The 15,601-nt window shown below is 36.6% G+C and overlaps 1 protein-coding gene across 1 annotated transcript; it reads left to right on the forward strand.

Annotated features, from left to right (window-relative positions):
- The first annotated feature begins 9,074 nt into the window (after window positions 1-9,074).
- LOC115426484 (aquaporin-3-like) lies at window positions 9,075-15,376 on the forward strand. Its single transcript, XM_030144627.1, has 6 exons — window positions 9,075-9,255; window positions 12,391-12,517; window positions 13,303-13,440; window positions 13,635-13,750; window positions 13,854-14,071; window positions 14,183-15,376. The coding sequence occupies exons 1-6, from the start codon at window positions 9,148-9,150 to the stop codon at window positions 14,388-14,390; spliced, it is 915 nt and encodes a 304-aa protein (XP_030000487.1). The 5' UTR covers window positions 9,075-9,147; the 3' UTR covers window positions 14,391-15,376.
- The last annotated feature ends 225 nt before the right edge of the window (window positions 15,377-15,601 follow it).

A 15,601-nucleotide genomic window follows, 5' to 3' on the forward strand; every position in this document is an offset into this window, starting at 1 on the left:
CTACTGCTTCTATATGTAATGGATGCACACATACCATATGATTCTGTATTTAAAGGTAAAGAATATGAATGAATGGAATTATTATAACAAAAGGGACTGTGTAAGGTCACATTTAATCGCTGGTCATTAATATTAAGAAAACAAGACAAGAAATAACAAAATTTCATGTGTTGCAATAAAGATAGGGTGTTTTTCTTTGGTAATAAACTGAATCTTTTGGTAATCTAATATGACTGATTAATGAGAATACTAAAAAAAAAACTTTGTAGTTTATACTCATTTATACCTGTTTTTCTTGAGAGGTGTGGTTAGATACAATATATATGTGGCAAATCATTGCATTCTTGTTTGTCACTAACATTGAGGCACCAATTCAATTCAATGCAGCACATTGAAAGACGGTGAAAGACATTTTAGGAAAAATTGAATTAAGTTTAAAGTTCAATTCTTGGGTCATCTGTAAATTTCTGTAGTGAAGAAAACTCCTGACTAGATAGTATTGCTTTTACCCCCAAATGTTCATATAACACTAAATATGGTTAAAAGTATGGTACATATAAATGCAGTGTTCTTATATTTTGATGCATTATTGGTGGAAATCAATTTTATAACATGCAAGATTTCCAAATCTAGATTCCTTGTCATTACACATTTCTATACAATGAAACTCTTTGAGTCACAGCAGCATAAAAAATGAATAAAAAAATCACAGAAAATCTGTTAAGTATAGTGCTAATGTAAAACAACAGAAATACAGTTGTTCATTCTTCAGCTTTTCATATAGAAATTTCATAAAAAGGAAAAAAAAAAATCCATCGGAAAAAATGTACAAATAAGATAAAGTCCTTCCCAACCCTTAGCCTTGGTCTACAGTGTTTTACTGCAAAGCTATGTAAGGAAACCTATCATATTGTTAGCTTCATAGCATAATTGCCTAAGTCATATTTTTTTCAGGTTATAGCCAATGATGAAAGATGAGTCAGCAGTTTTAGGAGAGGGAAGCTGCACAAATATCACAATTTGGACAAAAATATGATTTAAGGAACAATACTATGAGGCTATTAATACAGTGTGTATAGAGAGGAGAGATAAAGACATTATTATTTAGCAGGATTACAATAAGTAATGCAGGCAGATGATACATTTTCATTGCTTCCTCCTAATGCATATTTATTTCCCTGCAGTCTCAAAAAGCATATTACGTATTTTTGTCATTTTTGTGTTTGAGTATTCACTGGTCCTTATAAAATCTGATATTTTACAATCATACAAAACAGATAAATTATATGTTTTAATCAGAAATGGCAAAGCAAAATAACATCCTCCCAAGACCCAGGAAAGTACAAGTTTTGGCTTTTTTATATTAAATAACTGCCTTTATTGGAAACAGCACAATTCAGCAGAAGTTTTTTCAGATGCATTTTAAAAAATTTTATGGAATGTCCTTTGCAGTGGACAGCATTTTGTTTTTTTGTTTGTTTTTTTCAATAAAGCTGTGAAACTCTTATCACCTACAGAGGACAAAAATGCATTGCTGAATCTCAGGAGGATATCAAAACAATATACACCCAATGAAAACTAAAAAGTATGTAATGTGAGCTTATTAATGCTCTACGCCAGTGGTTCAACCTTTTTTGCCTCGTGACCCCATTTTAACATCACAAATTTCTGGTGACCCCAGACATTCAAAACGGGGACTTTTTTTTTGCAAGAATTTATTTGTTTTTGATCACGTAAAAGTTTGCGATACTATGTTGCAAATAAACATTAATCTTAGATGACATTTAGTCTATATAATGTATGTTATTATGGACAGAGGCAGAAAAGCCAGGTGTAGATTACTGCACAAAGTGAGAATTTGATTTTCCTTGGTCAGGATATGTACAGTCAGTCCAGCTTGGATTTACAAGGCTGACAATTAATACTGAACAAACAAGAACTCAAACTATGAATTATGAAAGAGCTGCAGCATCTGAAACCGACCACAATGAACATTTGAAAGATAAACAGTACCACAGTGCTTCAGTTTCAGCTTCAGAGTTTGTCATGTCTTTTATGGATTGTAATTGTCTCTCTCAACTCACCATATATTTTTTATTAGTAATTTTTTGTTGTTGTTTTTTTTCTCAATTACTACAAATTTCAGGCGACCCCATTTGAATTCCAGGTGACCCCGACCCTAAGGCTGAAAAACAGTGCTCTACACCACACCATATCCAACAGCCTGTAAATAATGAAACATTATTTTGTTTCCTCCACCTACATGCACTTCTGTGAATTACTGCCCACTGACTTACCAGGAAATAGGGTATTTCAGTGTTCACGTTGCAGATACTCACCTCAGTCACCCATCAGTGTGTGTCTGTACTTGCATATTGTGTAAGATGGCACAGCAGACATGATGACTGTCAACTCTTACACAATCAATAACAGTAAAGAAGTAGCGAGAATAAACAATACAGTTCTGTGTTATCTAAAGTGACTAATGCAAATGGGAGTACCTTTTAGTATCTGTAATGGCCTATTGCGTATACAGTAAGTGGTAAAATTATCAGGTTCCTTTCTGATATTGAAAGTTGCACCATTTTCAGATTGCTGTTTGCGTGACAGTCTGCATCTTGGCTGGATTCAGCTCTCTATTAAGTGCATCTAATATTTCAGTTTGAAAGGCGGACACAGATTAATGGAAGGGAAATAAAATCTGAGGTAAAGGCCCCAGGTTTTGTTTGGAAGAGGTGTAAAATGAAATGGACTAACATAATCGTTTAAGTCCATAGTATGGTCTAGTAAGAGAGCATTTGCAAATATAGTCTTCAAGTGTGATGTTTTTAATGTGTTCTTTAAAATGTAAAGTTACGAACACAGACTTTTCCAAATACTGAACAGACCATGTAGCTGAAGGGGTGGGGGTGGGGTTGGCTTGGTAGGGGACACATTAGTTTCTTATGTCTGTGTGTTACCTCATTCCAGACATGTTGGGACATTTTATAGAATGCAATAAAAACTCACTTTATTTAACTGCTAAAAGTATGAAGTATAGATTTTCAAGGTTTTGACAGGCAAACTTAATTGTATCTGAAAAATAATATCTAGAAAAATAAATATAAAGAAATATATTTGTCTACCATGTTCAAAAAAGTTATGACGGGGGTGAAATACGACTGAGAATTTTGTACAAGTAACGCTATTCTGTAAGACCAGGTTACCTATGGTTGTCAAATACAATGAAAGGATTTTCAGTAATTTAACCCACTGAGACCCAAACAGCCACTAGCAAACAAATCCATCTACTGATCTAAAATATGCAATACCTGTTAATCCACTAATTATATCAATACATGCAAATAACTGGTGTAAAATGCAGTTTGTCATCTTTTCATGGTCATCAGATTTTTTTCTTTTTTTTTTCTTTTTTTTTATGGGCTCAGCTGGCTGACAGGCAGCTGTCTGTACCGATAAGGCAGCAGCCAACACCAACTGTACTCCCAGTCATCATTGCCTATTTTTCTGACACCTTTGCTTGTGTATCCTCTTTTATTTGGACATTTTACCAGGGAGTATCTCACACTACTTTTTTTTTTTTTTTTTTCTACTTGTCTTGTCCAGCGTCCTAACAGCAGAATGGTAGTCTGGTTCCTCCCGGTGCTGAACAAATTTGCTTTGCCAAGGGTAACTTCATAAAGTATATGAAGCACCCTTTGATATTCTACTGTGTTTATTATGAGTTTTGTTGAACCACATTTCAATACCGATGGTTATCAGATATGATTCATTTGGACGTTCAGAGGCGCTGTAGTGAATCTTCCGCAGCATTGATTCACCAGTAAAACCAATGGAGTCTAATCAGTGTCAGTGGATGGAAACACTTGTTTTATGTTCAGCTAATTATAGATTTTACTGAAAAAGTCACTTTTTCTTCAGTTTTCTGTTTTGATATAATAACTTTTAAATTTACTCAGAACTTTTATGAACATCTACATGATCAGTAAATTAAATATAGGGGAAAATATATGATTTACACCGAAAAAACATAACATAAAGAGGATAATATTACAATAAATGGTGATATATTACGTTAAAAAGGTTAAATATAGAGAAAAATTCATTTGGGAATGGCCACATAAGTAGCACTGGGTCTTTATGGGTTAATAAGGAATACTTTTCTGTCATAATTGCTAAGAATTTATGTCTTTCACCATCTACAGTAAATAATACTGTGATAGATTCAGGAAGTTCAGTGAAATTTCACTTCATAAAGGCGAAGGACAGACATTGCTGTTGAGTGTGGTGTCACCTTGGTGCCCTCAGGTGCACAAGAAGCCATTATGCTACCGTGATGAATATGGACACAGTGACTCAAACTTTTGACATTTAACACAATCAGTTGTTGTATCCAGAAGCAATCTGCAACTACACACACAAGGAGGAAGATCAGAATCCATTCTGAGCTCATCTCAGATGGACAGAGGACAGTGGAAACATGTACCACAGGTCAGAGAGCCCATGAAACAGACATTCAAGATCATCCAGAGTGAAAGAATGAAAGGGACACAAGTAGTATCTGTGATGGTGTGGGGCTGCATCAGTGGCCACATTGCAAACCTGTATATGTGTGAAGGCACTGATTGGAAATTTAGACATTCAAGTCGACATCCATCTGACGTCCATGATTATTTCAACAGGATGATGTCAGGCCTCATTCTGCCCCAGTTCCGATAGCGTGGCCTCATAGTCATAGTTTGCATGTGCTGGACTTTCCTGTCTGTGTCCGCATCTGTCTCCTGTTAAAAAGGTTTGGACATCATGAAGAGGAGAATCAGACAACAGTGACTACAGATGGTTGAGAAGCTGAAGTCTGGCATATGGTATGATTAGATAAAAAATGCATTTGCAGAAGTGAAATATTAGTATCTTCTCTTCCCAAACTGTTAAGAAAAGGCTAATAAAAAGACTATAACTGCCTCTGTTCTACATTTTTTCAATGTGCTGCAGGCAGCAAAACAAAAATGTGTTTATATTCACTAAATAGAATTATGTTCATGGTTAAAAGATTTAGAATATTTCTCTTGTACATTTGTCAGCTCAATTAAATGAAGTCATACTTTTTAGATTTTATTGCATTTTAGAAAATGTCCTAACTTTTCTAACTTTTCTATTAGTATCTCTACTTCTTATTTACTTGAACCACAAGGTACATATACTTTAACTTTTGATTTTCTTTTATTCAAGGTTGAAATTCTAACAACTGAATTTAGTTTGTAATGTTCTGTAGTCATGTGAAAAAACAGGAGTCATCTGTCACTGCTTTAATTTTCGTGCTCTGCATGTGTGCAAACCCCTTTGCCCGATTGTAAAACCTTCAATGATCGAAATACATCAGTAAACAATCATCACTGTGAAGAGACACACAGTTAACAAGACACATTGTTTTGATTGATGGTTAGTTTGTCAGGAAATGGGTACATGTTGGTGTGTTGCAGCTGTTGACAGGACATGTTCTTTTGATTACAGTCTGATATAATTACAGAGAAAGCTGTGAAAGTGGAAATGTGTCAGAGACAAACATTATGCACCACCCCGTGACTCAGGGGGCTATAACAATACGGTGGGCTACCAAAGGACACTGTCTTTGACAAAAAAAAAAAGACGATAAATAAGGAATGAACATACTTGTAACATAGACGACATTTTCGTTTTTGTGGTTCCTGTTAATCTTCCTATGAATAAAACAACGCAGAAAGGTGTGACTTATTTACTCAGAAGTACCACAGACCTCATGTGAAAAAATCATTTCTTGATAAGCCTTCTGCAGTGATTCACCACAAACACGTCAAGTTTCAGTGAAATAAGGAAACAAAATACCATTAAATATGTGGTAACACATGGATTATTGTTCCAGGAAATGACATTCAGCCATTAAGCAAAGCAAAGAAATTTGTGAAGAAAAGTTATAATGAATAATGAACTTAAATTATGTTTTAAAGAGGATTCATGAACGCTTTCTCTGGAAAAGTGGGACTAGAGATGTATTTTTCATCATTTTAGGACTGTTGTCCTGCAGTGAAGAGTGTATGTGTCATTTAATGATGATAATAGTTATTAATATAATTTCTGTCTGGTCTGAGCAGTTTGTTTTGCCAGCCTGTGCTATCTGTGAAGGAGATATTATTCATTCTTCACCTGTCTACCATCCGATGGAAAACAAATGCCACTCTGGCACTCCAACCGGAGGCAAACACATCTGGTGGACACATGGTGCACATGGCAATCAATCTCAAACATTAAAAACAGTGATCAGCACCGATTAGACACCTCAGAAGTATGAAAAGAACAGACCAAAACAAAAAAATTGTTATTGCAAAATAACCTGAGACACATATTAGTTTTATAGCTTTCCCTAATGTGTGTGGGTACTACTATTCTCTTTCCCATTTACTGTCCTGTTTCTGAGCCAAACCATTCTCGGAAAAGTTGTTTAAAACCATGTGGCCCAAATATGCAGTTCCTTTGCCCTTCATGTTGGGATTCCTCCTGTAAGTCTGAAGTAATAAAGAGGAACATAAAGACCAAGTAAGTAAAATTATGTACATGAATACCTCAAAATCGATCTTGTAGGAAAACAGCAGTGAACATTTAAGTGTTAAAATGCTGCAAAGAACACTGTTATCTGATAGGATTTAGATTATAAAGCAACAGAGTGGATTCATTCATTCATTCATTCATTCATTCATTCATCTTCTGAACCCGCTTTATCCTCACTAGGGTCAAGCCTATCCCAGCTACCTATGAGCAAAGGTGGTGTACACCCTAGACGAGTGGAACACAGTGCATTTAGGTCTTAAATTAATCAAATATTAGTGACAGTGTGAAGGCACAACATGATATTCCAGTATGAACAAGCATTATGAATTGCTTTCTGAAGTGCCAAACAAATAAAGCATGTTGTGAACCCGCAAAATCCTTCCAGAAAAGCAAAAACCTGTTTGAACATGCAACAGGTAGAAAAGCAAAGAAACAGCCCGTGAATAGCGTTCCAGACACGGCATCTGTAATGATAAGTAGATTCTATCACTGTGACCTCAAGAAACTCTGCAAATTTTATGAATTTCTTCCCTAAAATGATTCATATTCAGGTTACAAGCACTAACCTGAACCACTTTTACGCAGAGCATGCATTTTAGACGACTCATGGTAAAGTATTGCACAACGTTCGTGACGCAGATTTGGTTGACGGTGGCGCTGTGAATGACATGACTCAGACCGCCTCGAGGTTCTTCACTGATGAAACTTGTCAGTCATCTGTAATTTGCAGGGCTTTTGTTTTCCCGTGTTTTTACTTACATGTATTCTGCATGTGAATGAAGTGGAATATTTTCACAAAATGGATACAAGTACAATGACTCAGTAAATGGAGTAGTAAAACATGACATGGGAAATTTTTTTAAAGACTTTCTGGATGCTTGCTATAGAAAGTGGACTATCCAAATGCACAATATTATTTTGCATTTTTTTAAATTTAATTTTATATTCGTCTGCCATTCAGCTGATTTAAGATGATCATGTACTCTCCTGAAACAAGAAAACAGGCATAGCTCAAGCAGAACAAAAGCCCTCCAAACCCACTAAAGAAATGGTACACTGATTCCTACTGATAGAGGCATGGCTGTGGGCTTTCAGTAGTGGAAATGTTCTCACACCTCTATTGAATCCAGACAAAGAAAGTATAATATGTGGTGATGAAGTTTCAGACAGAGGACAAAAGAACAGGTCAGCAAAAATGAGGTGAGGAAGGAGGAGAGTGATGTGTGTGAACAAGTGGGAAAGAACGAGTAAAAGTTGCAAATTAGTGCAGTTTTGGGTTTTATGTATTCTGTTTATGCTCTTTTCAGGATTAAAATGTGCATATGCAAATTATAGTTTTAGAATCTTTAGGATATTTTTTGCAGGTCTCAGATTTGGGTTTAGGATTGATAGATCATAAAAGAAAAAATAAGGACGGCAAGACAGCTTTTCTATTGGGTATGAAAGGTTCAAGTTAGAAAACTATGAAGAGTGAGAAAGAATGCAAAAAGAGAAGATGTTGCATTTATCAAATTTTAGGCACTGAGGTTGTGATAGAATTTGTTAAGAAGTTTTGCAAAGAGGTAAACTTGAATTTGGTGTGAGATGAACATAGAGATTGTTCACTGCGAGGAAAGCGTGTATCATTTAACCCATAAAGACCCAAACATCCACTGCTGACCAAAACTACTGATCTATAATGTTTAATACCTGTTGATCCACTGACCCTATTAATATATGTAAATAACAGGTGTAAAATACAATATGGCATCTTTTCATTGCCATCAGATATAACCCATTTGGATGTTCAGAGGCTCCGTAGTGAACATGGAAACACCGTCCTCTTCTACAACATTGATTCACCAGTAAAATGCATAGATTTTTATCAATGATGGTGGATGGACATCTTTGCTGAAAAAGTAACTTTTTCTTCAGTTTTCTCTGTTTCTGATATAATAACCCTTAACTTTAATTTGAGCTTTTATGAACATCTATATGATCAGTGAATTAAATATTGGAAAATGTCTGATTTTCACTGAAAAAATGCAAAACACAGAGGATAATATAACGACAAATGATGATAAATCACTTAAGAAAGGTTAAATAGAGAGAAAAATCCATTTGGGAACTGCCACAAAAGTTGCTCTGAGTCTTTATGGGTTAAGTTAAAAAAAAAAAAAGAAAAAGAAAAAAAAACCCACTTTTAACAGCAAGAAACTAACTTTTCTTTTACAGATTCACATCTTTGCAGCAAAATAAGGACCCTAAAGTGTCAGGTTGCAGGGATTTATTGAAAACGATCAGTACAGGAGGGATAGCAGTGTATTCGTACATGTGTGGACAAATGTGTGTTTAAGAGCCAGAGACCAAGTGATGGGAATAAAAGAGTATGAATCACACTGTGACAGGCAGGGAGGTGTGGTGCAGAGGGTGGTGCCAAGCCTGAGCCTGGCCCCACCCTGAGCCTGGCCCAGTCCAAGCCCATCTTCACTCTATAAAGAGCAGCCCGGTCCTCCCAGTTTCACAGCCACGCAGGAAATCGATCTACTTACCTTGCAGGTCTCCTCCACCTCTAGAGAAGCAAACATGGGCAGACAAAAGGTGTACTTGGAGAAACTGTCTCATTTCTTCCAGATTCGCAACTTGCTGCTTCGTCAGGCCCTGGCAGAGTGTCTTGGCACCCTCATTCTTGTGGTAAGTCTATGTGCTGGTTTGTCTATGTAGAGAATGAAGTGGAAGACTCTTTTTTTCTTTAAGCAAAGGCATAAGTTCATTACATTTTATTTATTTATATATGAAAAGGTTAAAAGTAACACATCAATATGTTAAATGTAAACTTGCATGGCATTATTTAAGTTAAATGCAAACCGGCATGACATTATTTAAAACCGGTTTAGTGCATGTTCCTGTTCTGCAGTGCACAAAGAACACAGGCACAATTGCAATACAAACAAAACACAAAAATTACAGAAGCAAAATACATGAAAATGTGAACAATTACAAAGACATTATAATAGAAAAGTTAAATGGAGTTTGATCATGAGAAGGTTAAAAGTTCATACGTTGTGGTATAATGTCCTGCATGTTGATATTAGTTGGACTCTGTCCCTCTCAATGTCTTTTCACTCATCAAATATTCTCCACATGACATTTGTTTTTTGTCATTTTTCTGTTGCTATTCTTAAAGAGTGATGAACGACTACAAAAACTGTATGCACTAGATAAGGTTTTCAATCACTTCAAAGGTACTGAGGTGACACTCTTTTTATCATAATAGAGCCAAGTATTATTTTTACAATTGTGCAAATGTCACACCTGTTAACTCGGGAACAAACACTGAGAGGGTTGTTCAGGGTTGTGCACACTCTTGTTGAATTTACAACTTGGCAACAGTATTTGCTTGCTTTGGTGAGTCCTGGATCCTGGAGTCACATCCTCATGATGTTCTTTTGTCACTTTACTAAGTTACCTGCATCTATACATGTATGACAATGGAAATTCCAAGTAATTAAACACAGTCACCAGAATTATTATTAATAAAGTGGCATAATGAGGCAATAAAACAACAGTAAAGGAATCTCTTAACACAGAAACAATATCTGCACCATCACAGGCATTTATAAATACAAATATGAGGTGCTTTAACTATCTTGGCAGAAATTTGGCATCTAAGTTGAGTTTTGCAATTAATAATTTGAATACTGATCCAACAACCACACTGGTGGGTAGCCCAAAGGCTCTTGTAATATTTCTGCATTCCCTGTGCAGATTCAATGACTAATTTAGTTAACCGCACAGTCATTAGGCAGGCAGTTTCTGACAGTATAGAAGAAAATATTATTTAAATTTTGCCATTGACAGTGTTACAGAGAAACACAGGCTTCACAGGTTAGGTCATGCCTGAAGCAGAGTCGGTAGAATCAATAGCATCACATATATCATTATAATAACATACATTTCTGTGGAAAAACAGCTAAACAAAAAAGACACAAAGGGTTAAAATAAAAACAATTCCATGAATGTTCAGCAGCGTGCATTGTGACTACTGATGGGCAGGAAAGGTGTGGTGCGTTCAGTGACACATGTCATTGGCAGCACTGGGATGGTCAATGGCAGAACAAAAGTAATGCATCATAGAAATACCTATGTGATTATACTTCCTCTATTAGATATTAAACTTCACTATGTTATTATCTTTGCTTACCATCTTGTCAGGAAATATAAATCTGTCAATACTATGTTCTGCAGGTGCAAATATAACTATGTGTTAGTATAAGATGTCTGAGGTGTGAGTTCATACCTCTTTTTTTTTTTTTTTTTTTTTTTTTTGCACTGTCAGTAGCTGTCGGGGGCTTATTCTTGTCTGTACCACTACGTCACATAGTCCTCACCTATAGGCACATATAGTTTTAAAAGATCCTGATGTAACTTTTTCCCCTCAATCTGTGTTAAAGCAGGAGTCTATCTGAATGCCCTCCCTCTGTTATTGCAAAAGATTACCCAGGTAGTGATTTAGAAGCTGGTTCCAGGCCAGCAGATTTTTGCCTTCAGCACCTACACAATTGCCAAATGTGTGTTTTAGTAAATCAACTGCTGTGAGTTTATTATAATCTCTCCAACTGTGGTAGAAGCCAGTTGGGGAGTGGTGCAAGGATGCATGACCAGCTGAATTTAATATCTGAATGTGGGCGACAGAAACTGTATTATAAAGGGTTGCTATTGGTGAATCATTGGTGAATCTGCGCAGTTTAGAGTTGGAATAATGCTCATTTTTCCTGAATTCAGTGTTGGATTTAAATGAGACCTTTTTGCTGGAATGTGATCTGGTTAAGCCAGTCAGCACTAGTAAGCTAATGGCCCATCATTGGCAATCTGATCCCTATGGCATTTAGAAAAAAAAAAACTCTCTAAAGTGAAAAGTCTTTGCGTTTTGGCGTTGATATTTTCACATCACTCAAGCTCATTATGATATAACATCAAGAAGACATTCACCCCCACTCCAAAAAACCAAAACACAATGCGGGCTGATTTATGTAGTACTTTTCCAGCAGTGGAAGGCTGGTGTCATCAGGGGTGGAAAAGAGTTTAGACTGAACCCAGTGATGATGAACGCCCCTCAGGCGCCAGTCCCTCTGAGTGTGGTTCCCTTAAGCTAACCTCAACATCAGAGTCCTGTGGTCTGACTGAAAAGCATCCTCATCAGGGGGCTTAAAGAGCTGCAGCCTAAGCATGGACCACACATCATTCTTTTACAGAGAACATAAAAACACGACACAGTTGTACACACACAACTAGTCACAGTATGCCAGACATACAGAATGACACCTGCTTATTCTATTGCAGCACATTCTTTAAAACCACATTACCCTGTTCATTCATGTAACAGGCACAGTCTGTTTTCTCCTAATGATTTGGGCTGTGGAAGGAACAATTCTACCCTAAATCAAGGTTAACACAGTGACCTTTCTGTACATGCGGTATACTGCACTCCTGAGTCCAAATATGAACACAATAGAGCTCATTTATTTCTCAGAGGAGCTCATTTAATGGATCCTTGTTTTACTGGTTTCACTGATTATGATCACCTTAGCCCTTTGCTTGACCTAGAATGGCTGACGAAACTCTAAATATAAGTTTGTGTGTCTAATAATGAGAATCTGAATACATTTGAAGCCCTCAAGTGGCCTTTTCATGTGACAATTTTGTTCCTTCTTTCTCTAAGGAAAAGAATAACACATGAAACTTTTACATCATATATTCACCATTACAGTTTTACAGAAATACCCATGAACATTTTGATAATTCTGCCTTTTTTTTCCCTTCCTTCAGATGTTTGGCTGTGGTGCAGTGGCACAGCTGGTGTTGAGTGGTGGTACCCATGGAATGTTCCTAACTGTCAACTTTGCCTTTGGATTCGCTGCCACCTTAGGCATCCTGGTCTGTGGCCAAGTATCAGGTACATAAACAGTTATTGAAGATGTCAAATCAGATGTGTCAAAAACTCATTTAGCTGTATTTGGACTGCATGGCATTTCTTTTTCATGAATATACAGGGTGGGGAAGCAAAATTTACAATGCACATTTAGTTGTTTTTTCTCAGCAGGCACTACGTCAATTGTTTTGAAACCAAACATATATTGATGTCATAATCATACCTAACACTATTATCCATACCTTTTCAGAAACTTTTGCCCATATGAGTAATCAGGAAAGCAAACGTCAAAGAGTGTGTGATTTGCTGAATGCACTCGTCACACCAAAGGAGATTTCAAAAATAGTTGGAGTGTCCATAAAGACTGTTTATAATGTAAAGAAGAGAATGACTATGAGCAAAACTATTACGAGAAAGTCTGGAAGATACTATTAAAGAAGAATGGGAGAAGTTGTCACCTGAATATTTGAGTAACACTTGCACAAGTTTCAGGAAGCGTGTGAAGGCAGTTATTGAGAAAGAAGGAGGACACAGAATAAAAACATTTTCTATTATGTAAATTTTCTTGTGGCAAATAAATTCTCATGACTTTCAGTAAACTAATTGGTCATACACTCTTTCAATCCCTGCCTCAAAATATTGTAAATTTTGCTTCCCCACCCTGTATTTCTCAGACTTCAATTTTTAGGGCCCACTTTGTACCAGATCTGTCTTTAGAGCTTTAAAACATATGCCATTGTTATCGTACTATGTTGTGTTATCCTGGTCTGTCATTTGTTCTGACATACTGCCATCTTGTCCAATTACAGGTGGCCATCTGAATCCTGCAGTGACCTTTGCCCTGTGCCTTCTTGGGAGAGAGCGCTGGAGAAAGTTCCCCATGTACTTTCTCTTTCAGACAATTGGTGCTTTCTTTGGTGCTGCTGTCATTTTTGGCATGTACTATGGTAAGAAATGACTCCAGTTTGGATGCCTAATTGTATATCATCTAGATATAATTATAAACAGTACAAACGTGTTTCAGATTTGAGGTCATAATTTAAACCGGCCTAAATAACAACATCTTCAATCTTTTTTTTTTTTTTTTTTTTTTTTTTGTGTGTGTGTGTGTGTGTGTGTGTGTGTGTGTGTGTGTGTTTAGATGCCCTGTGGGACTTCCCTGGGTGTTTCAACATGACTGGATCGTCTGCCACAGCTGGTATCTTTGCTACTTACCCCGGAAAACATCTGACTATTGTCAATGGCTTCTTCGATCAGGTAATCTTTTGAGTCATGAATTCAATGCACATTTATCAAACACGGATGATTCGATTTATGTGTTAAACTTACTCTTTCTCCTTCTATTTTAACTTCACCATAGATTATTGGCACAGCAGCACTAATTGTTTGTATCCTGGCTATTGTGGATCCATACAACAACCCCATCCCCCAAGGGCTGGAGGCCTTCACTGTGGGGTTTGTGGTTCTGGTCATTGGACTGTCTATGGGCTTTAACTCTGGCTATGCTGTCAATCCTGCCAGAGATCTGGGGCCACGTATTTTCTCTGCTATGGCCGGATGGGGCACCAATGTATTCACGTAAGTAAACAAATCACATGCATTTATCATTGTTTGTCTCTATAACTAACAGCTGTTCATATAGTAAATGTAAAAACAAGTATGAATAATGTGTTTTTTCTGCTTGCTCAGTTTTAGAGATGGATGGTTCCTGGTGCCTCTTTTTGCCCCGTTCCTTGGTACCATCATCGGCGTCATTGTTTACCAGCTGCTGGTTGGCTTCCACGTGGAGGGTGAAGTTCGTGACAAAGAAATGGCAGAACAAGAGAATGAGAGAGTGAGACTTACTAATGTCACCACCAATGACAACTCCAAAGACGGCAACAAAGAAATGCACTAAGTGTGTCTGCGAGGAACTGCACACTCTAAACCATTCTGTAAATATTAACACTGACCAGCAGTTACAGCCACATTTTTTTTAACCAAACTATATTTGCATTTGTTGGGATGTGAAAATAAATCACTATAATGTCATTGTATTATATTGTAGAAAAGTGATTGTGTATGTGTGTAGAGGAGGGAAACACAACTTATAAAACACAGAATTACATTAATTCTAAAGAGAAATTTAATTTCAGATCACTCAAGTTTTCTAACAGTATTGTATGCTTTATACCAATGTAGATTTACGTAGTTTCATAATATAGTTTTGTACTTATAAAATACACTGTAAATGTAGATTTTGACAGATATTCTGTATGTGCCTTTCCCACCAGTGCTTCTGTTTGTCAGTCCAGAACTTTTCAATGTTAACATCTGAATTCAGGGAAATATCAGGAAAAAGGGAATCACCCAGTTTACCAAAATCTACTTATGTAAAAGTCTTGAGAATAAAGTTGAACATTTCAAGTGTGGTACAGGCCAAGGAAAATATTGTTGTGTAGGTTATATCAACACTGTCTCTGCTTTTTAAAGCTGACAGACAGTGGTGAAACTAACCTTTCCACAACATTCTTCATTTTGCTAATGGTACCACAAAGCAGCTTTATGAAAGCCACAGACATTTTATATAAGCCATCGTTGCTGTATAAAAGCTCCCATTGATATCTCATCAGAAGGCAGATGAGGTCCTCTCCACCATCCCCTACAAATCTGAATTCTCGCTTGAAAATGTAAAATGTATTTAAACAAGTAACTTGTTAAAATGAAAAATCAGACACTGCCCTGAAATGTATTTCTGTCTATGCCTGTTCATATGTCTGTACCCTCAGTATGACTCCGTGGTCAGACGCTAAAACAGACTGTGAGATAATATCTGTTGTATGTAGGTTGAGGGGAAATGCTTTTGTTCGAATACAATAAAGATTGTTTTTATCGTTCCATAAAGGTGGGTCATGTTACTCTCTTCTTACTGTTCTTTCTGGTTTGTCAAAAAAGCTTCTCATTTTTGTCACTGACTAGTATAATCAAATTACATGAGAACACACCTGAATGTACTGGGTCTTTCACTTCTCCATGAACAAACTGTTCAAAACATCCCTCACAATTTACAGTGGGACATATGAAACAGTCTGTCTTCACTCAGCACAATTAACCCATAAAGACCCAAAC

Source organism: Sphaeramia orbicularis, chromosome 9 (genome assembly GCF_902148855.1).
Source record: "Sphaeramia orbicularis chromosome 9, fSphaOr1.1, whole genome shotgun sequence".
NCBI lineage: Eukaryota > Metazoa > Chordata > Actinopteri > Kurtiformes > Apogonidae > Sphaeramia > Sphaeramia orbicularis.

Bases quoted from the DNA above. Each gene is read 5' to 3' on its own strand.
- LOC115426484 (XM_030144627.1), top strand. From the start codon at position 9,148: ATGGGCAGACAAAAGGTGTACTTGGAGAAACTGTCTCATTTCTTCCAG. The intron at 12,518-13,302 runs GTACATAAACAG...GTCCAATTACAG, and splicing joins GGTCTGTGGCCAAGTATCAG to GTGGCCATCTGAATCCTGCA. The intron at 13,441-13,634 runs GTAAGAAATGAC...GTGTGTGTTTAG, and splicing joins CATTTTTGGCATGTACTATG to ATGCCCTGTGGGACTTCCCT.